Raw genomic sequence first — 22,806 nt, forward strand, 5'->3', positions numbered from 1 at the left:
CATCCGCAGCGGGGGCCCGGCCCCGGGGCAGCCTCGGGCCTGCCCGCCCGGCGAAAATGTCTCCTGCGATTTCTGTAGGTAAACAAAAGGAGACTGCGCGGGGCGGCAGGCCGGCGGGGCGGCTCCAGGCTGGGAGAGGGAGCCAAGCGCTGCTCAATAGTCTCTCAGTTGAAGATGCAGTTGTTTTGTGCGTGTTCTCATCCCGCTAGCCAGGTCCCCCCCCAGTTGGAGACCAGAGGAGGGGGAGGCCCCGGGCAGGTGGAGGCTTAGCCAAACGCGTCTTTATTTATTTATATATTCATTTTTCCATCCCCCGATGGAAAAAGGAAACTTGAGGTCGTTGCACCGTGATTAGCGCTTGTCACAGTTGATGTGTTGCTGTTTTTCTCCTTTTTTTTGTGTGCCTGAGTTAGACCCGTGTCAACTTGTTTTACTAACTGGCATAAGCGACCGGGGACTGCGTGTTGGCAAACCATTTGCAGCCTCGTTGTGTGGAATTGGCCTTTTCTTTCTCTTCCTTGTAAGCAGCGTATTGCAGCACACTTCCTTGTTCTGGACTTGGCATGGACTAAAACTAATCCTGCATTGCTTGTTGGACCGGTAAATGGCATACACCATACCCCCCTACTACAGCGGTTCTCAACCTCTTTTGTCCCAGGACCCGTTTGTCAGCAGCGAGGACCCAGCGCCCCTCGCTCCTGACCTGCTGCCCCCGCAGTGTGTAGGACAGGGGGTGGGTATGTGGGGCCAGGGATCCCAACTCACCCAGCATTGCAGGGGGAAACCCGCAGCATCCCACGTTTTTCTCCTTTAAAGGAGAAGCCATTTTTAAAGATTGTTTGTGACGCTTTCATATATTCTTGCGACCCACTTTTGGGTTGTGACCACGGTTGAGAAACACTGCCGTAATACGTGTAGTGGACAAGTGCTTAATTCACTGAGCAGCGTAAAGCAATGCTGGTCCCAATTTGCTGCCTGTTGCTTACTTTGTAACAGCCCCCACCCTTCCCTTAACTGCACATCTGTTAAATGCACAAGCACCTAACATTTTTTAGCCCCCTTGCCTACTTTGTAACTTCACTGTGTTCTGGTTAAGTGCATAGTAGGACTAATTGTCTACTTTGTAACAAATTGTTCTGTGTTGATTCCTGTCAGAAAGAAAGAAAAGGAAATGCTGTCAAAGGGCTGTTATTAGAAGCCTTGAAAAAGAGAGGTGCTGCTATCTCCCCTCACTTCTAATAGCAGCCTGCAAACTTACAAGCAGGGAAGTGAGGAGAGCTGGTGAGTTTGGGGCTGCTGATACTACAGTTGTGCACTTAAGAAGTAGACCTCGCAGTGCTGGAAGTGCTGAAAGTGGCTAGCTTCCTTATTTTCAGAGCTGCTTCAAGGAAGAGGTGGATTTCAGGGCAGCTAATGTTTAATGAGCAATGCTTGAAGAGCATTTTGTACATTAAATTCAAATGAGGGCCTACTCTACATAAGCGCATAGCCTATTTTCAGCCCTGAGGCTGAGTACTTAAACAGAGTTCATCATAGTAAATAGTATCACTCTTTTTGCGATTGTTTAGATCTTCAAGTTGCTCATCGTACAGATGCACCAATGCCTGGCAGTTCTGTCTGGATGTTCTCTGAAGTGCTTAAGAGGATGGAGTTGGCTCCGTAGGTAAACAGATGCCAAATGATGCTCACCCCTCGGTCAGAGCTTCAATAGGAAACGGCTCTTTCTGTTACTGTAGTACAACTGTACACTTACCTGTAGGTGGACTTTTCTGGTCTGCAAAAGTTTCTTTATTAAGTTAAAAACCAGCATGTGGCCTGCTTTCGCATCTTTTAGTTTTGTCAATGTTTATCATGAGTATGTGATACTCGTGTCTCTCCTCGAAAAATTGCAGCTCCCAGATTCCTGTGATGTCTTATTGAAAAGTGAATGGAAGCAAGCTTAGAATCTTGTCTGTATTTTTTCAGAGAAAAGCTTGAGAAAGGTGACTGAACTGAAGCCTCCAGGCTCCAGAACTGAAAACAAATCAAGATCTGACACAACTTAATAACCCTCCTCATGACTTCTAAGCCTTCATCATAATTTGGGGGACCCAGGGCATCACTTTTTAATGTTATAGGTGACTTTCTCTGACTTGGTAGGTAGCCTCTTATAAATTGCTTTAGCAGTAATCACCTGAGATCCTCTTCTCTCAAAAAAACAAAGTTTTTGGAAAGATGCACAGTCTCATAAGCAGACTTACGAGGTACTTGAAAAGGACAGAAGGGATCTGACTTGCTAAGACTGCTTCTGCTAGAAGCTTGTATTCATGGGGCCTGTCACCAAAGAGAGTGGAGGTCCACGTGGGCACAGAAGTTTGTGCTGGTGAGTCCCCGGGCAGGATTGTTGTTGTTTCATTATCTTTTATTTAAAGAGAGACTACTTTGGCTTCAGTGTTCATTTATAACAGTTTGGCTGGGAACTGGTGTCTTGCTTTTCACCCTTGTGAAAGACATTATTATAGAAACCTTATTCTTCCTTTCAAAATATTAAGATTGCTGTACTGAACGAATCTTAAAGCTTAAAAGTATTGAGATGATAAACTTCATTATCTACATCTGATACAGAAGCCTTAGTTAAATTTACTTGTATCTCTAAGTGTAGAATATATAGAGGTGTGTTGAGGGCCAGTTGTTGTTCACAGTGTTTTGCTTTGTGCCATCCTGTTTTGGGCATCCTAAGCATATAAACATTTACTGTTGCTGTTGCATATTAAATGAGAGGCCAGTTATTGAATTAATTCTGCAGTGGGTAGTGGGGGGAGGGGGAGAGGGAAAGGCCTGTCCAATTAATGACAGAAACTAATTTTAAGCTCATTGCTGTAACATCTGTTGGCAAAGGTAGTGAACCTCACTCGAATCATTTGCCCATTGATTAATATTTCAGGCCCAGAGTAGTGGGTGTTCGCTGTATTCTGGGCCAGGAGATCCTCTGGCCATTACTGCTGTGGAAATGCTGTGAGCATGTCATAGGCATTGTTGGTAATCCTTTAAAATATTCTGACCAGAATCGGTAACAGTTTTATTGTGGATATTGTGTTGGCTTCTGCAGTTTGACTGCAGCTAAGTGCACTCAATTTTATTCAATATTTGTGGATGGGGAATGCTTGTTTGAGCGTACCCAGCTGATTGCTATTCTTGCTGCTTTTCTCTCCCTGTACTCCAGTTACATGGCATGGTGTGGGAAGGAGGGGGTGTGTCTGTCATTGGGAGAGTGCATCTAGAAAACGACTGTAGCCTTGTGCTCCCTAATGCAGTGGAACATTCCTTGCCAGATAACTGGATGTCTTTCTAGGCTGCTGCTGGAGAGCTTGACAAATGTTTGTGTTGCGTAGATAAATGCTATTGTGGCATAATTCTGTATTCCATGCTCTTAGAATGCCTTTTTTGCACAAGTATGTCAGCTATAAACAAAGAAACTGGAACTGCAGCATCCATGTTGAGTCTGATGTCTCTGCAGGGATCTTAGACAAGCATTGGGTATTTAGCTTGTCACATCTTGTATTGTTAGCATTTGAGTACTTTAGAGAGGTCTGTAAGGCTCCAAAACATGTGATGTGTGTCCTAAAAATGCTTGAGGTAAAGGTAATGGTGATTTAGTGCGAACTCATTTCATCCCCAAAGGTTCCAAAATGCTGTCTACACTTTCCTGCACATGAGTTGTTGCTGAAATTGCAGCTAGTTCTTGGGTGGCATGCCACAACATGATACAAGCATTTAGGACAGGAAGTGAAGTATGCATGTTATTAAGCTTGAGGTACTATTTCTCCTGATGTTTCCTACACTAGTTCACTTTATATAGTGGAAGAAAAGGACCGCCACAGGAGACTAAATACCTAGTTTTGAAAAGTAATCTTTTTGTTAAGTTCTGCAGATTTCACAGTCTCTTCAGAGTATTTCTCAGTAGCATCAGAAAGTCTTTTCTGCTAAGAAACTCTAAATAATTTAGCTACGTTCTTCTTGGCCTCTTGGCTGAAATGCAGCTAGGAGGATGTAAGAGGTGTTCAACTGGTACTATCTCAGGATTGAAATCTGCACATGAAGGAGGTGGATGTCAGGAGTGAATTGAATAGGTCTTTTCCACTTTTACCTGCTGCTGTTTGGCACAAAATAAAGAATTTCTGTAAGCTTCAGTCAGACCACAGAGTGTCCTCGCTTTCACCGGTCTTTAGAGATTGCTGTTCTGCTGAAAGAAGGTAGACATGAATCACTCCTGAGCCCACGCATGCCATTTCCATAATAGCCAGAGGACTGACATGAAGAAATCGGGTACTGTTTGCATTGGACTGTAGAATAACCTCTAGAAAGTAATCCTTTCCTAGAGTTAAACTCTGAGATGAAATCCTGAATGCATCGTCTTGCACTATTCCAGCATTTGAGAGGCCTGGGGGCCTAGGCTTTTAAGTGTAATAGAATCCAGATGCTACTTCAGTGGGTGCTCCAGAAATCAATATAGTAACCTAAAGTTTGCAAAGGAAGGGGAGAAAAAAATTGCTGTTACGATGAAGATTTCAAAGATCTTGGAGGTGGTGGGAGTTGCCGATGTCAGCTTGGTTGGAGGAAAACAACTGCTGGGTGTGTAAGACTGTTGGGTGGAGTCTTTTTCTGTTAAGCAACAGTGCCTGTTGCTGCACTTTGCACAGGAGGGTAATACACTAGATGCGTGAGTTGTCCCAATTAGGGTGCAGACTGGCATCAATATCTATTTTATGTAGGTGAGTCCTAGAAAAGGGACTACTTGAAAGTTTTAGAAAAGCCTTAAAACTGTTAGCAGTAGCTTGTAAGTCCATTAATGTTCATGTGTTCTGAGAGCGCTTCACATCCTGTAGGGGCTGAAGAACATTTTAAAAATTTTTTTATGCTATTTTATTTTATGGTGCATATTTAATGCTTGTGAAAGGTGGGATATTGACTGCTCTGGGACTGTCGTGTTTAGTTCTGGAGAAACTACAATATCCCAAGCAGCAATTCAAATCCTTCTTCCAACTTCTAAACATCTCATGCTCTTGTAAGGACCAGGCTTAATATTGCCACCCCGTGAAAAAGAGGTTCTTTGTTCATGCAGCTGTGATCCAGGGTCTAGAATAAAACTTTCTTGTGTCTCTTGGCAGTCTGGTTCTGCTCAGATTTCTTCAAGGCGAAAGTGAGGGTCATGTTTTTTAGGTGAGAACCTTTTTATTTATGCTACTCTAGGTTTTCTGTGTCAAGAATGGAGTGAGTTGTTTGGTTGTAAATTGTATGCAACTTCCTGTTGTGTCTAATACCCATGTGCTAAACTGATGTTGAAACCTGGGAGGCAGATCTCAGTCAGTAAGTGGTCCAAATGTCACAGACTTTTGAATGTTCAAAACTTGTTTGATATTCTAGAGTGGGTATTTTCTTAGACCTCTTTCAGGGTAGTACTCTGGCTAGCTGGTCATATATCTTAGCAGCCACTGTGGCAGTAAAAAGACTTCAAACTCTTACCTGATCCAGCTCATTAGCCGTCAGTTCTCAGCCCCTATTACTGGTCATGGAAGAGAAGTCTTATGGAGGGTTTTGGTTTTACTGGAAGACATCAAAAGGTTGCACCAGTGCACAATAATCTTTTAGATGTAATGGCATCTAATATAGTCACTGCTAATTTAAAATGAGTGGCATTTCAGTTATAAATGACCATTTTGGTAGCAGACACACAGTTTGGTTTTCCCCTTGCTTAGTGAGGTGTTTGCTCATTTCAGAAACTGTGTACTATGATGAAGAAAATGAGTACATGACCTCCTTATTTGATAGTATAAGGTATGCAGCTGGTGGGACTAGCATTAGTTCTATGTGCCTTGCCTTTTGTTTTTTTCTCCCTTTTGCTGGCACAGGAGCTTTGCACCATCACACCTTCAAGGTAAAGGTCTTGAAACCTCAATAAACATAAGTGGAACTGAGTACAGTGGTTAAACACATTGCACAACATCACTGAAGCCTTTAAAGAGCAGGTGATGCATCAGAAAAATGTGGCGAGTGCTTTGTCTCACCATGATTGTGGTTCAGCCTGAGGACCCTGACCAGAGCAAGGTGCTGTACAAGCACATTATTGAGACATTTACTTTGTCAGAATTGTTCTGATTGAGGAATATGTATGGGAAGCAGATGAACTTCATAAGATGATCCTGTATTTCTTCCAAGATAATTTGCTCTGCGCTCACTCTCGCACAGCTGTTGGCAGGTGACCATTTAGCTGAAAACCCCTTGTCGTGCTATAGGTAGGAAATCTAGGAGCATGAATACCTATTTGCTGGAGCGCATTAAACAACTCTTCTGTAATTTAGCTCTTCAGGGCAAACCAGTGAAGCCATACTCCATTTTTGAACGTGTTAGGTTCATGGTTGAAAGATGATTGTTACTGAATCGGACTTAGCGTCTGTTAGCCACTCTTAATTCAATTCCTAGCTTCCTTGTGTGGACACAGCTATAGTTTAAATGAGGGAACTTAGAAACCAATTTAGTTCAATTGGTAGAATTGGTGTCTGCACGTGGCTTTAAATTATGGCAACCAAAGTTGGCAAACTCTGGCTAGGTTTAAATGGGCGTGAACTGTTGATATGACTCCTTCAGCAGTAAAAATAGTCAAGGAAAACTCCTAATCCAGGTATACTCTTACTTTTCCAAGGCATGAGCTACATGTAACTACAATTTCTGCTGGATTATTCTTTTTGCCATTTACAATCACAGAACGTTTCTGTGACAATTTTGCCAGGTGCTTACATGGAAAAGTAATATTAGGAAAGTCTTTGGTGTATTTTTTTAACCAACTTTTTTAATGCTTTATACGTGTCAGAAGTGAGGATCAGCCAATTGATTTGGCAGTTTTCTCTAGAAATTAGTTTGGATACCTCTTCTTTGCTTGCTTGCTTCATACCAAGAGAAAGTTGGTGATTCTCTGTCAGCTTGGAGGGGGAATAGGGTGGCTATTTGCTTTTTAGTGTTTTTTTAATAGGTAGCAGCCTTATTACAACCCTAACTGGACGCTAGTCCAGAGGGCAACACTTTATCAAAGCGTGTGAACGCAGGTTGAGCCTAGTCTTGGATATTAACAAATGCAGGAATTGCCATAAATTCCTGTAGTTTAGGAAAGCAGAAATTCTTTAGTGAACAGTTCAGGTGTAACCTGCCCACAATAAGTGTACGTATCTTCCTAAACCTGCCTCTTGGTGACGGGCGTATGCTCTGAGCCATGAAGGTTTACATCTTACACGTTTTTATTGCAAGCTCTGCATTTTTGTGAGTTTCACAGGCAAATGGAGCAACCTTCTCGGGGCGTGTAGAAAATCTTTGACGTTAGTATTTGTGATCCTTTTCTTAAGAATGCTAACTGGATTTTTGTACTGAGGTATTTCCTAGACTTTAAGGTCAGAAGAAACTATTCTGATAGACTTGCAGAACAAAGGCCCTAGAATCTCACCAGTTCCTTCATCAGTCCTGTAAGCTTAAGTTTTGAGCTAGAGCATCTGTTTTAGAAAGACCAGGTTTTTCTTTAGCTAGCCCCATCCTGGGAAATACTTGGTCGCAGGCCCTTTAAGCAAATAAAAAATTCCCAACATCCCACCTACTTTTTAGGGGGTAAATTGGTGGTAGGTTATGCAAATCGGCTATGATAAAACAAAATTTCCAGTCTTAGTCACAAACTTGTAAGGGAGAAAACATGAAATGCCTGACTCGGGCTCTGTGTGGTGTTGGCAAGTGGTATTTTTAGACATGCACACCACCGTAGTTATCTGTATTATAAATCTTGTTGTTACAACACATGGTTTGATGATTCTTTTTTATGAGCCTGTTGCATCTGTATCTCTGTGCTCAGAAATCTTGAATGCTGGGGGGGTGAGCTAGAATATAAATGGACATGTTAAGATAAAGTCTGGCATTGGATGCTGAAAGCCTTAATGGTGATTTTTTCAGAGCATTTAGGTAAAAGGAAATGGTTGACGACTTAATCTTTTAATGGGGAAGTAAAGAGCAAATCTTGGGTTTCTTAATCACAAATTGCTTATGTAGCAGTAATGTCAGTCTGTTTGACTGGTCGTCTTGTGATAATGGATGTGCTGTGATGTCTGAAGGACTCTCCTTTTATTTTTGTTCTTCTAAAAGTATATGCTTTTTCTCCCAGAGGCTTCTAATATGGCCAGAAAAAATTCCCCTTAGACTGAACATATTAAAATTGTTTTAAAAAATCCCCAAATCCTAGATGTTTTAGCTGGAGAAGCATTTATTCCTCTGCTTAAATTAAGAGGTGACTCTTGGTTTGTATATTATAAATAAATAAATAAAATGAAAAACAGCGAGTTTGTAAAGTGATACAAATGGTTCTGCTTCCTTTGCTAGCTCTTCCTAGTGCTGTTTATGATCTTGGTTTGTTTTTTTTGACCTTTGATGCACAGTGCTGTTCAGTGTGTGTATGGTCTCTCAAGTGATCAAACTGCCATGGTACAGGTGGTTATTTTTTGTTTGTGGTCAGTTTTGTGGCCAGCGTGCCGAGTTTGTCTGTCAGAAGGAAGGTGTGGTGTGTACCTGCTGTAGGATGTTCATTACTGGACCTAGTGAGTCTCTTTTGCATAGTGTTGTGCCATTTTGTCCTTCAAGCTGTGGCATGACATTGATAACTCCGAGCATAGATGATATCGCCATGTAGCAAAACTGAGTAGAGGAGAGGTTATGATCTGTGTTGAGTAGTATTTTCTTGGCCTGTAGTTAATGAGGTTGCTTTTTCTTTCTTGAACCTTCCTTATCTTCACATCTGTTAGTTCCTGTGGCAGAAAATATTTCTCAAGACAGGCTCAAAACCTCAGTAGTTGAACAAATTATGTGAATAAAACTTGGGCAAGAAAATGGGCACAATCCTATTATGGAACTGGCCCAGGGGATTTTTAGTGTCATTGTAGATCATGATAGGAAGGGTATCTTAGCGTGCACACAGAGTAAACAGCATGGAACTGTATGCACTTTGCCATGGCTAAATTGACCTTATTGGCTGGCAAACATATACATTTAAACCTGAGGCTTAAACTATTAAGTTATCCTTTCCAGCTAAGCAATGAGTTTGTTTAAATTTACTTTTTTTCAGATGGAAAGGAAGGTTAATCCTTGAGCATATAGCACGTGTTTTTACTTTTACTCTGTATCTGTAGTGATTATTTAAAACTGTCAGGTCTCTGCAGATTCTTATCTGCTCCTAACGGTTGTCAAGAAAAAAAATTCCCCTTCTAGGACCTTGGGTATTATGGAGGTAAAAGGAGCAGGTAATCCTTGTCAGATGACACCACCTGCACAGATTGACAGAGATGTTTTAAAGAAAGCAGAGGGTTAATTTTATTTTTATTTTGGCCTTTTTTTTTTTTTTTGTCCTTGGGGGTTGGTTTTGCTGCAGGTGTGGCCTAATGTGGGGGGAGTCTGGTTCTGTCTACTTAGCAAAGAGCTCTTCTTTTGCTGTGTGTGCGTGAGTGAGGTTGGAGGCATTCGGGAATCGAATGTGGCCTGTTTGGGGTGTCAGTAAAATAAGTTATTTTAAAAGTAAGGTAGAGGATAATTTGCCTTGCTCCAGCCATCTTTGAGCTGCCTCCAGTACCATTCACAAGCCTCTCTTAGTGCACATCTACACCATCCAGGAGGGAGTGCTGGGCAGTGCTGTAGTGGAGCACAGCACAGAATAATTCCAGGTTTTAAAGAGCTTTTTTCCCATGTGGCCACTTGACCGTTTCCGAGAACGTCATTTTATTCCAACTCTGTGCTGGGTTCCTTGCTGCATGGCAGCTCTGTGATGGGTGAGAATTCAAATGCTGAATACTAAGCAGGAGGGAAGGTTGTGGAGATGTGAGGAGAGTAACCCTTGGCCACATAGGGTGTTCTGGAGCCCATCATTGCAAACTCCCTGTACTCTTCCTGAAAAAGTGCCTTCTGGAGGTATGGTTTGTCCTAGAGCTGGAACTGGTTTTCCTCCCTGCTGGAAAAGAATGACTAGCAATGTTTTTGTTTTAATTTGCCATTCTTGAAGAAGGCAGGGTAGATTTGCACCTTATAGACAAATGTAAATCAGAGATGCATATGCTCTGCATCTCTGATGTAGTTGATCTGTAAGATGCAAATCTACCTTCTGCCTGAGTTCAGGCTAACAAGGCTAGCTACCTCTCTCAGTTTAAGAAGCCCAGCTTCCTTTTAGGGCATGTGGTGTGTTGCTGCATTTTCCACGCTTTTCTGGTGACATTAAAAGTTGAGGGTTTTGAGGAGAAGTTTTACCTTGTTGGGGGTCTTTCTGTGGTCCTTATGACCTGTTGAGTTAATGATAGTTGTCTGGTGCCTAAATCCACTTCTGCAGATTGAGTAGTTGTCGCTGTCTCACCTTCCTTAATGATTGGTTATAGAATAATCCTCCTAAAACAATCTGGTGCAGCCTTCGTGGTGTGACATTTGGAACAATTACTCTTAACAGATGGGTCCATAATTTAACCCAGTCTTAAAACTCTTGCTCATGAGAATATCTGCTTTTTTTTGCTTTTTTTTTAAATAGGTCTTGAAACACCACTCTTACTGAGAGGTGCATGTGACTCTTGGAAATATTTGTCTTTTCCCTCTGCTGGCTGGAGAGGGATAGTTAAGTCAAAGAGCTGTCCCCAAGACTGTGTGGTTGGCCTTTTGGAAAGTTCTTCTTTTAGTTTCTCAGCAAATGCACAGTGAGGGGATCTTCCATTTCAAATCTGTAAGCGCATATAAAAAATTATATGATTATATAACTTGGCTGTTGCATTACTTCAAGTGGCAGGACTTCCCTGCACGGTGGCCCTTTGCTTCTGGATCCCTCTCCAGTTATTCAGGCTTTGTTGATCACTCTGATTTCTGAGCACTGGATTTCACAGCTTAATTAAAATGTAAGATGAGTTGAGCAAATCCCTTGGAGATGATTATTCGTATTAGAAAACTACCGTGTAACTTGGCACAATTCATTCTTGAGCCTTTTTTTTAGGTAGGGAACCAAACTGTCAGAGAGGACAGAGCTCTGAGCAGGTGAGGACTCGGGTATGCTGATGATATAGTCTGTGTGAAGGGAAATGGTGACTGGAAGAGAGTGGCTAGTGAAGCTGTATTTGTTAGAACTGTTTTCTTTTAACTACTTCAATCCTTGTCCTCCGCTTTACACTGATCACTTTTCCCCACCCTTTCAGGCCCTATGAGAAAAAGGGAAAGCTAAGGATGCTGGAGCAGAACAATGGATTTCTCTTTCTCTTTCATGCAAGGGATCATGGGAAACACAATTCAGCAACCACCTCAACTCATTGACTCGGCCAACATCCGCCAGGAGGATGCCTTTGATGCCAGCAGTGACATCGCTGAAGATGGTGGACAAACACCATATGAAACTGCCCTGCAGCAAGGCTTTCAATACCCGCCACCAACAACAGAGGATCTTCCACCGATCACTAATGGCTATCCGCCAACAATCAACATGTATGAACCTCAAGCCAAATATCAGACATACAACCAGTATCCTAATGGTTCGGCCAACGGCTTTGGCACAGTTAGAAACTTTAGCCCGCCAGAGTATTACCAAATGGACAACTCTAATGCAAGGCCGCATGAAGTTCTGGAAAAACCTTCACCCCCACAACCGCCCCCACCACCTCCTCCTTCTGTACCACAAACGGTGATTCCAAAGAAGACTGGCTCACCAGAAATTAAATTAAAAATAACCAAAACTATCCAGAATGGCAGGGAATTGTTCGAGTCCTCTCTGTGTGGGGACCTCTTAAATGAAGTCCAAGCGAGTGAGTATGCTAAGACGAAACATGAAGGGAGAAAGGAAAAAAGGAAAAAAAGTAGCAAGCACGACTCTTCCCGATCGGAAGAGCGCAAGTCGCACAAAATTCCAAAACTAGAACCAGAGGAACAAAACGTAAGTGGAATAAGAATTCCCACTTTTTGTATTCCTGTGATTATTAAAAAAGATTCGATGTAGACACTTTTGTTTTTCCTGTTTAGTTGTGTATGTACCTAAAGCAGTGTGAGGCTGCAGCAAACTGTCAACTCTTCAGCCTAGTGATAGAGCTACTAGGAGTTTCTTATGGAGAATTGTCCAACACAGCTCTGATGGAAAGCTTGTGTGTCAGAAAGAAGAGTAATTATTATTAGATTGCAGTAGAGCTTAATATCATTCAGTCTCCTCCAGACACAGGTAAAGAATCAGCTTGTGCCCCAAAAAGCATACAATATAAAGATTTTTTTTTTTATATTGTCACCTTTCAAAATAATGCTCCTTTCCTGAGCTCTTATAGTATTTTGAGCACTGCAACTCTTAAGTATAAGGGAAATATTCTTAATTCTCAAGAGCACCTGACGTGTAGGTTGCGTTCTAGCTGTTTAAATGTGCTTTTTTCTTGATGACATTTCAACATGCTTAATATGTTTTAACAGGGCATTAGGCATTGAAAGCAGTTTTTAAGATGAATCGGATGAATTGTGTGAAACCTGAATAAGCCCAGTCTAGAACTAGTTGTGCAACATATGTACAGGCTAGCAAAAACAGTTAACTGTAGTTTGCTTTGGGTTTTTTTATTATCATTTTTTTGGCGCGCACACTAGAAAAGCCAGTTGAGTCAGTCAGCCCATGTGTGAGAAGATCATTGTGCATGTATCCATCCATTTCTGCCAGGTGCAAGAAATGACAGGATTGCAGCATGCAATGTGTATGTACACACGCAGCTAGGAACTACTTGAGCGGAGGTATTCAAAGTTAACCCCTGGTGTGCTAGGGATAAGTATACTTGTTTTCAGACCTGCGGCCTTTTTTACCTTGTTCTTTTGAGCCTCTTCATAGACATCTGGACTCTTTACCACCTCTCAGATTAATTCTTCCTGTTTGATGTTGTTTCCTGGTCTAAGAGGCATTGTCAGCAGGTTGAGCTGGGATGCATCGGGAGTAGGGGCAACGCCCTTCTGTTTCAGAACAGAGCTCGTTTTGTTTGTCACTCAGCCCACTTCGGTTTTTTTGCAAATCCTACGTACTGGCAACTGTTGAGAGAAAAGAGACCCTGCTATAAAAGTTGGGCATCACAATGTTCATGTCTTTCACCTGTTAACATGAAGAGGTGGTGACATAAGTTATGTTGATTTGGCCCCATAATTAATACAGCAGTTCATGGGCTTAGCAGTTGGAAGGCCATAGAGTGATGGTTAACTTGTTTTTGTCGCAGAAGAAATGCAAACCTGCAGCAGGCCCAGTTTTTATTAAATCAAATGCAGCATTTCTTCCTCTAGAGTCTTAAAGTCTTTATCGTTTCTTAGCTGCCAATGTACGTTTTATTTCAAGACGTACACTTATGTCTTTGGGGAATTTATTGTTGCCTGCAACTTCTTGAGGTCATTTGGGTGGTCTATCAATTAAGATTTTGAACTTCTGCCAGACATAGTCCACACAGTTGGCACTAATGAATCTCGCTATGATTTTAATGAGTGGCTAATGCCGCTACAAACGTGAAATAGAGTGTCCAGCAAAATAGAGTTCGCTCAATGACTAGTTTTTATACATAATTCTCTTGCTGCTGGAGTTGCGTTGTATGACAGCCAGTTTTAGTGCTCTCTGTCTGGCAAACCTTTAGCCAAAAAAGCAGAAGTAACTTGGGCAATAGCCATGCAGGTTCCTTCTCCACCTCCCATGTGCATCCAGAACCTGACAACTGATTTCAAATTTGTCCCTGTTCCCACTTTAAACATCCTGCTAGGAGGCACTTTTCACTTAGGCCCACACGATGTTTCAGTCAGCATTTTAATTTGCATAAAACACTTTTTCAAAAGATTAAATAGCTTCTATGTATGAGGGGGGTTTTGCTGGTTTGTGCTGGGGTTTGTTTGTCTTTTTCTTTTCAGCACAGACAGTGAAAGTAGAATGATCTGTAGTGGTTGATTTCCCAGTTTTAGTGCAATAATCTGAACACTGCAGGGGCATGTTTGTGCTGAAGGTAAAAAGTTGGAATTGCAGCCTTTCCAAAACCTTGCTGGACTTAGCTCTGGGCATTTGTTAAAAGCAGAAATTGAGCCTGACAGTGAACAGCTGGTTAGAATTTTCTTCTGTGAAGCAAACTGAAAAGTTTGTTTAGATGCTTTTGTGTAATTAGCTCAGTTGTTTTGTCGGAGAGCGAGCTTTTGGTAGCTCATTGTAGCAGAAACTAATGAAGGCATATATTGGTTGGTTTATTCACTGCTATTAGCAGGCTGTTGTGGCAAGGGAGAATGTTTGCTACTCTGAGTTTTAATTTGCATGGTCTTAAGCTACTTGTAATGAATGATCATTATTGTGTGCTACTTGAATACTAAATGTTAACATGTACCGAGAATGTGGGTTTGTGTGCACTAGGCACTGTGGTTTTTAAATAAGCATTTTCTAGGTAGTCTAACACAAAGCATGCATTTATGAGTATTGCAGCACTGGTGTGTTATTCCCTGAAAACAGATTCTCACTTTCAGTGGATGCTCTAATTTGCCTGGATCATTATTAGCTGGTGACTAAACACATGTCTCACCCTTTCCCAGACCTCTTTCTTCCACCTGTCTCTCCATTGACCAGCTCCTTTCCACCTTGTCAGACATGAGCCTCTGGTCCTTCTGTTGTGTAAGGCTTTTCACGATTTTTAGTTCCAGTCTGTATCTGCTACTCTTCTCAGTATTTCATGTGCTCTGTCAAGTATGTTAGCTTCTGGTGAACGTTTATCTTGCTCTCCCACAGCTGCCTCGTGCTTTTCTCTCTGCCTTTTCTGAAGCATGGCATGTCTTCTTTCAATAACCTGTCAAGCCAGAGCTCTGTCAACTTTCAGATTCATCCTCAAAACCTACTTCTATTTGATTAAAATCTCTAGCAAATTATAAACCCATAATCTTGTGGCTGAGGATTGGAAATCGGCTTGGAGCCCCTGATAGCGCAGCATGTGCATGAAATCAGCCCACAGTGTATAGTAGCTACATGTCACTTCTGGTGTCCTTCATATTCCCTTCCCTCTAATACCCCTCACTTACCATCTAACTGAAAAAGTTAGAAGTAAGCTTGATGGGACAGTGACTGTCCCATATGTTTGTGCAGCGCTTGGCACAGTGGGAAACCGATCGGATGGGTGCTGCTGAATGTACTAAATAATAACCTGGAGAAATGGTGCTGGTTAGTCTTGAATGAGTTGCAAAGAAGTCATTGTGTTAGTGTCTGCTGATTTGTCATTGGTCTGCCAATTGATTTTTTTTTTTCCTTACCTCCATTCTCTTTGGCATGTGCTTCTGTTTTACTGTGCCCTGATTCTGTTTACTTTTATTTTCCTTTTTTCTTTCTCTTTCTCTCTCTCTCTTTTAAAAAAATTTCCTAGAGACCAAATGAGAGGCTTAGCACACTACCGGAGAGACCAAGAGAAGATGTGATAATCTTGGAGGAAACCCCGGTTAGTACTCTGCCTACATTAACTCTTTCCAGATCCTTGGCATTCTAGAAATTATGTTGGCACATTAGAGTATGAACTTATCTCATAATTAGTTCACAGTTCTGGGAAACGTCTGTAATTATAGTGGCCAGCCAAACTCATTGCATTGTGTAAGTTGGTTTATTTCATTATCCCTGCCTGAAACACTACTCTGAGTAAATGCTTTCTGCTGGGGATGTCTGCTACTGAATATCTCAAGTGATTGTTGGGTTTGGTGGGCTGTGCATCTGGATCTGAAGTGTCACTTTTGTCATGATTCCAAGAAAGGATTGTGTCTGATCTTCCTTTAGCTAGCAGAGACTGGTAGTCCGAGATGGAAAATAAATCGGAAAAGAAACAACAAAACAGTGCTTCTGGATAATTGTGCATTTGGGGCTGGCATTACACTGTTGTCTTGCATGGCTGATTTGCCTGTTTACCTCCTTTTATAGGTCCAGCAGTTATTACCGTCTCTTCCAACAAAGGTCACAAACGATATCAAGTTTCAGATTGGCGATCTGGTGTGGTCCAAGGTGGGGACTTATCCTTGGTGGCCTTGCATGGTTTCATGCGATCCACAGCTTGAGGTTCATACCAAAATTAATACAAGAGGTAAGGAAAGAAAACCACTGACCTTCCACGTAGGTGCCTTCATGTAAAAAGAGTAGCTAATGAAGGTATTTGGGATTAGTTCGGAGAAGAGCAGGGTGTCCTCAAATGGGCTTTGGGGCAGCTGACATCTGGATATTCTGAAAAATAAATTTTGAATGGAATTACATTTTAAACCGCTGCTGCGATGTTCATTCCATTATCTGGCCTGACTTTCTGTGTTCCCATTGTGAAGATGCACACTTGCAATTCCATACAGTTGTGTGTGGTTTGGCCTACATTAAATAGAAATGTTTGCACATAGGTGCATGTAATTTGAGGGTTAGCCACGTATATACAGGCACATGGGCCTTTTTCTCTTTCCCAAGTTTTAAAGATAGATTTTTCCACTTCTATTCTTGTTGGGTTAGTACCTTGTCAAGAGATTGCATAATGCATCTGATAGCGCTCAGTGTTATTAAGGGTCACCTTAAACTGGGGATGAAGGTAGAGCCATCTGTAACTTTTAAGGGCAGCGTTTGCTCTGTGTGCTGGCGTTTTAGTTTTTCATCTGTATAAAATTAGATTGTTAATCTTTTTTATTATTATTATTTACTGTAGCTTTCTGTCAGAAAATTCTTTAAAAAATATCCCACAGATGGCCAGAGCGTCAGTGTAGCACGCTGCAAATTGATCTAGTAGCCCCTCTTTTGTGTTTCCATTCTGACTATGTGGTCTTGGTGGCTTGGTGCTTAAACTCATGAAAGCCTATCATATGTCAATGAAGAGGCTGCCTAGATTTTACCATGTAAGTTTTTCAGAGCTGAGCAGAACTTCCAGGTACAAGAACTGAGTGAGTTGAGGGGAGATGGAGGGAAAGGGCAGTATGTAAGCTTAACTGTCCAAGTAAATGCCCCAGTTGACGTAAGGTGATAGAACTGATTACTAGAGTGTGTTTTAATTTCAGGTGCCCGTGAATACCATGTTCAGTTTTTTAGCAATCAGCCTGAGAGGGCATGGGTGCATGAGAAGCGGGTTCGAGAGTACAAGGGACACAAACAGTATGAGCAGTTATTGGCTGAGGCTGCTAAGCAAGCCAGCAACCACTCGGAGAAGCAGAAGGTATGTTCAGCGCTTAGTGTATTACAGAGATATATAAACTGTTTGTTAAAGTAAAACCCAAATTGGGCAAAGGATATGTATTTCAAAACTTGGTAGGCTGGTTTATGTTTAAGTGGTGTGCGAAAGTAAAGGGCAGCATCTCTTTCACCTGGGAATATGTGATCTTTATTTATAGAAAGTTAAATATTGTTATGTGGTCTTTTGTTGAAATAAATATTCATGCTTCTGTCTTTTATATTAAACAGTTATGGGTATAGCCTTTTTAGAGGCCTGGTTCTAATTGTAAATAAAACAAATGTTTGATATGAATATAAGCAGCATTTCTAATACATTCATTATTAATCCAACCATAAGGAATTTTTTTTTAAAGAAACTGTGTGTAGTCTTCCTGGGTAGCTCATACCTTTGACTTGGTTCTTCCATTGGGAAAAGAAATATTAGCCACAATTATCACCCACTAGAGGTGGACTACTTGAGTAGATTTTAATTAGATGTAGTAATGACTAAGGAAGAGAAAGGTCAGAAGATGAGAGAGAAGATTTTTTTTTTTTTTTTTAAATGTGGATAAGTGGGCTGGCTGTCTTCTGACTCGTATATTGACAGATTTGTGGGTTAACCTTTCCCCCTCGGTTTTCAGTGAGGTGGTAAGTCATCAGAATCTTGCTACTTTGTTGGAGATGGTGATGTCCCTTAAGAATTCCGTTGGACTGTTTGGTTCCTAGTCTGAAAATGTAGGATATGCGTGACCCCCAAATTATCTTGTAAACTGAACCAGTTTTCATCGGCCATCCGAGATGTGTGGCTGTGTAAGGGCCTCCAGGATTGCCTGGTAGGGTCCACATGTTGCACAGAAGGATGTTTGCAAAGTTGCTTTCATTGAGCATTGTCTTTTTAATGCACCTGGGAAGCTAAGTAAATTCATCCAACACGGTTCTCTTTTTGTCTTTGTTTTCAAGATTCGCAAACCAAGGCCACAGAGAGAGCGTGCTCAGTGGGATATTGGTATTGCCCATGCTGAGAAAGCATTGAAAATGACCCGAGAAGAAAGGATAGAGCAGTATACCTTCATTTATGTAGATAAAGAGCCGGAGGAGGCTTTGCCCAAAGCCAAAAAGACTGCTGTCTCTAAAACGGAGGCTAAAAAGACTCGGCGCCCTAAGCCAACAGTGAACACTCAGCCAGAGCAGACCAATGTGGTAACAACCTCACCCTCAATATCAAATACTGAGGTGCGAAGGCAAAGTCAAAGGAGGCAGTCGAGCGTGGAAGAAGAGGAGCCGCCTCCTGTGAAAATAGCATGGAAAACGGCTGCGGCTAGAAAATCCTTGCCAGCTTCAATAACCATGCACAAGGGAAGCTTGGATCTCCAGAAATGTAACATGTCTCCGGTGGTTAAAATCGAACAGGTTTTTGCTCTTCAGAATGCTGCTGGGGATGGAAAACTCATTGATCAGTTTGTGTACTCGACCAAGGTACGCCTTATTTGCACATCAACCTTTCTCTCTGGGAATAAGACAAACCTACAGTATTTATTGTGGGGCTTAAATGTCAGCTTTCAATGTGCATTGGCTCTGTGTAGGCTGCTTTCATTGGAGATCACATGAAAGCTGTCTAGCCCTATTTTCTTTGCCACAGCCCATAGCTGTACTAATTTCTTAAAACTGCGTTAACAAGATAGGCTAGTGCAACCGAAAGTTCCCAGACAAAAAAAAAAAAAAGGAACTGGTATTTCCCACTCTGGCTCTACTGGCATAAATTCTTACAAAACCATTGAACTATTGCCAGCAAGTTTTAAAGGGGTGGGTATCATAAACTACTTGCGTACCTCTAGTTAGCCATATAACATCACATTTGAGGTGCTTAGCTGCTTTGGGTTAGACGAGACTTGTATTTGTGCAACAAGCACGATTACAAAAATGTGACTAGAGGGTTCAAAGTACAAATTAAATCTTGCATTAAAGATGTTCTTAAATGAGATTTTACCTCGGACTCCTTCAGGCTAACAGCAGCCTCTCACAGTCAGCCTGAGGAGCAGGATTGGTGCTACATTTCTTCCTCACTCTTCTGCCCTTTCTCCTGTGAGGTATTTATCTACATTTAAAACAATTTCAAGGACCCCTTGTATGGGGATTCCCAGGCTGGGAATAAATTCAGTGAAGTCACTGCTCCCATTCGGTGACAGTGGTGCCTCCAGTATTTCTTGCAAGAGAGAAGTGGATGCTATCCGAGATCGTGTAGGGTTCCACGAAGGAGAGCAGTTTGCTTATCAGCAGCATCACACACGCATCCCCAAGTTCCAAGTGTTGAATTGTGACATTGCAGATTTTGTTGTGCTGAAGTAATTGGCCTGATCAGGTAGTGCCTGACTTGTATCTGTGTGTTTTTTCTTTTTTCTTTCCTCTCTTTTTTTCCCCCCCTCCCCCTTAAGGGTATTGGTAACAAAACTGAAATAAGCATCAAGGGGCAAGACAAGCTTAATTCCACATCAAACCAGAGAAACGAGAAAGCAGCTGCACAAAATGTATCCTCTCCTGAAACAACTTCTGGGTCAACAGGTAGGCCAAGGTTTGGACTCCTGGGCTGAACTTATGCCCACCCAGCTTTTCAACAGGTTGCCCAAGTCTGAGTTTGCTCATGGAACTGAAAAACATCACAGATGCATTTTTCTTTATATAATTGCAGTAACGGTTGGTGGTGTGGTCCAGAGATGAGACGGTTGTTTGGTGGGGGGGGTGGCCCTTAAAGCTCTGAGAATTTAAGCCATGGGTGCAGTGCCCTTAGCAGAGTCAGTTAGTATCTTGGGCTTAAGTGAAAGATGCTTGGCCGCTCGGAGAAATCAAAACGCGTCCCGGACGGATGTGTTTACAGAGGCCAGATGGGGAGCAGTGGGTAGCAGTCCCTCACTACGGAGCTGGTAGAATGGATCTGCTGGTAAAGCAGTATACTGGCTTTGGGCACCAACTTTCAAAAACAACTGCAACCCGAGGAGATGAAAACCGAATGGGCGTAGTTCAGTTATTAGCCCAGCATGAGTGCTGTTCTCAGCTTTGCTGTTTGCTTCTTAAGTAACCAAGGCAGCAAATATTTCAGTGCTACAATTAACCTAATCAGTAAAATGGGATAACACTTCTCTTCTCCAAGCAGTTTGAGAGCCTTGCGGTAAGAAGCGGTGTAGCAAGTATTAAGGTGTCTGATAAAGAAGAATTTTTGGAGGCTGGCAATGGAAAACAGAAGGCCTAACTTAGTAATGCCCTAGGAAAAGAGAGTGAAAATTTAATATGCATGAGCACCTTTTACCTTTTGATATAAAGGCAGAAAACCATTTTTTGTTTTGTGCACTTAAGAAAATGGTTAAAGGGTTTAGGTTGGCAGGGACAGACTAAGCCCAACCAGCAGAAAGTGTCGTTTCGAGGGCAAGAAATCATAGTATGGAGAGAAATGAATATCCCTCTGGAAAAGACTGGAGGCTCTCTGGGAGAGAAACAACTAGAAAAGCACTTCTGTCTAAAATGATTCATGCTCCTTCTCTGGTAACGACTTGGTGTTTGAGCCAAACAGTCTTCATCCTGGACATGTAAAATGCATCTGATGTTGCATGTGGATAATATGTTTATAATTATAGCATAGATGCAAGTGTTTGGAGTACAAGGCTCCAAAAACGTACGCTTAAGGCTTCAACTTAAAGGCTCCAGAAACATATGTTTAACTGAGTAAAAAGTAGATCTGGGGTTGGATGAGTATATGCTTATTTAAACTGATGGCTAGAACATCAGTTGCATTTCATCTGGAATCAAAATTTGAGGTCTTTGAAGTGATTTACTTGTTAGGGTTTCTCCTAGACATTTTTTTAAAACCTTTCGTGTTATACAACGTCATTCTTGCTTTGGTTATTTGATAGCAAGGGACTCGATCCTGATAGGATTAGTTGTTTTTGAAACACAAATACAACAAAATTAAACAAGAAACTTTACGCAGTTCTGTCTACCTATGAACACGTTCAGTAGCCCAGCTTCTGTGCAGGTGTAATTCTTAAGTAGGTTTATCTTAAATCTGATGTTCAATGGACTCTGCCTTGTGACTTCTTCAAATAAGTGTGAAGGACCTGGGACTTTTTGACTCCTGTGTAAGCAAGCTGAGGTTTCACCTGTTGTTTACAGCAGCTGGGTTGTCTTACCAGGTGATTGCTGTTGTTCCTACAGTGGTTTTTTTTGTTGTTGTTTTTTTTTCTCACACCATTACTGCTACTACTACGGTTATGTAGCTGCAGACAAGGTGGTCTGTAGGGTCTCCCTCCTTTAGAAACCAGGGGCATCACCTTTTACAAATCACAGTGATTTTTTTTGAGGCATAGTGGTGAAAATTCTGAGCTGCTAATCTTTTAAGGCTTTTGGGACCACAAAACATCACCCATTAACTAATTTGGCACACGAGCTTTATTTCAGTATATGCTCCAAATAGTTACTTTCAGAGTTGTTTCCAAAGCCCAGGCAATTCCTGGTTCCCTCTTATGCAACATATCTGCAAAGTCCTTTTTTTCAAATTTATAGTCACTGGAACCTCAGAATATCTTTTGTAGTCAAGTATTTTACAGAGTGACTCTGGGAGTCCTGATGCAGAGTCATCGGAGGTGAAGTAATGAATCTTTGAGGACTGGGTGAGGTGCAGAAGTAAGTGATGGTGCGCATACCGCATCACTTGAGCATCCCACTGGCAGCCAGTACAAAGTGGCATTGGTCCTCAAAAGCACTCTTGTCTGATTCAGAGCTTGTCCCAGCATAACTGCTTTTACTGTGTTATACCTAGAAGGGAAGGAGGACTGGTGATTAGTTGAACTTGAGCTGTCAGAGTTGTCCAAAGTGTAATGAATCTCTTCAGTGGGTTGCACAAGCAAGATGAAACTCCAGATGATAAGACTGCGTAGCTGTACATTTCATGCAACCTTGTTAAACCGACACATGTCAAGTTAATCAAAGCTCAGAATGTACAAGGAAAAGATGGGAGTTCCTTGCTGCTGAGAATCCATTGAAGCACTTTCTTCTGGTATTTAGTAAGAGCCCACCTCCTTTTCTACCCATGTCATAATAACCAGAGGAGCAAGACAGACACCTGTGACCTCCAGGAATGAATCTGCCTCTTGATAAAATAAAGAACTTTATGTATACAAGTTACGCTTCTAAACAAAAGAAGAAATACAAAGTACCTTCAAGTCCTCTCGTCTCCTGTTAACACCACTTGGGGATGAAGAACAAAACTTCTGCATATGGTGGAATAGAAAGTTCAGGCTTTGGACTTGAGTGCTGTGTCAACGGTCCACCTCTTCTTGCGTGCTTTGTTACAAGAGCTGTGTTTTGTACAAGTACAGTGTGGCTGCTCCTTGGTTAAAGCTCTTTCAAAGTACTTCATTGTAGCATGGAATATCATTTTGGGTTTGGCCAGGCTAAAGCATACTAACCCTCAGCCTTAGATTAGAGCTTGAGTTCCAGATCATAAATTTACATTTACTTAATCTGCAATTTTGATGTGTGTATTAAGATAGCATCACGTCCACGAACCGTTATGTTTGTGTTCTTTTTTTTTTTTTTCCCCCTCTCCTCAGTATCCTGAAATC

General features: G+C 41.7%; 1 protein-coding gene across 4 annotated transcripts in view; it reads left to right on the forward strand.

Annotated features, from left to right (window-relative positions):
• The first annotated feature begins 51 nt into the window (after window positions 1-51).
• The window catches only part of NSD3 (nuclear receptor binding SET domain protein 3), a 54,584-nt gene continuing 31,829 nt past the window's right edge, over window positions 52-22,806 (forward strand). For 2 of the 4 annotated variants that reach the window (XM_019546093.1, XM_019546094.1), the window contains exons 1-7: window positions 53-74; window positions 11,220-11,947; window positions 15,399-15,470; window positions 15,941-16,100; window positions 17,044-17,198; window positions 18,155-18,670; window positions 19,627-19,753. In XM_019546093.1, coding sequence (XP_019401638.1) covers window positions 11,264-11,947; window positions 15,399-15,470; window positions 15,941-16,100; window positions 17,044-17,198; window positions 18,155-18,670; window positions 19,627-19,753 — 1,714 coding nt within the window. In that variant the 5' untranslated portion in view covers window positions 53-74; window positions 11,220-11,263. Of the gene's footprint in view, window positions 75-11,219; window positions 11,948-15,398; window positions 15,471-15,940; window positions 16,101-17,043; window positions 17,199-18,154; window positions 18,671-19,626; window positions 19,754-22,806 lie in introns of all 4 variants that reach the window. The other 2 variants (XM_019546095.1, XM_019546097.1) reach the window with 2 other exon arrangements.

This window comes from Crocodylus porosus, unplaced genomic scaffold (genome assembly GCF_001723895.1).
Source record: "Crocodylus porosus isolate Cpor-Errol unplaced genomic scaffold, CroPor_comp1, whole genome shotgun sequence".
NCBI classification, from domain to species: Eukaryota; Metazoa; Chordata; order Crocodylia; family Crocodylidae; genus Crocodylus; species Crocodylus porosus.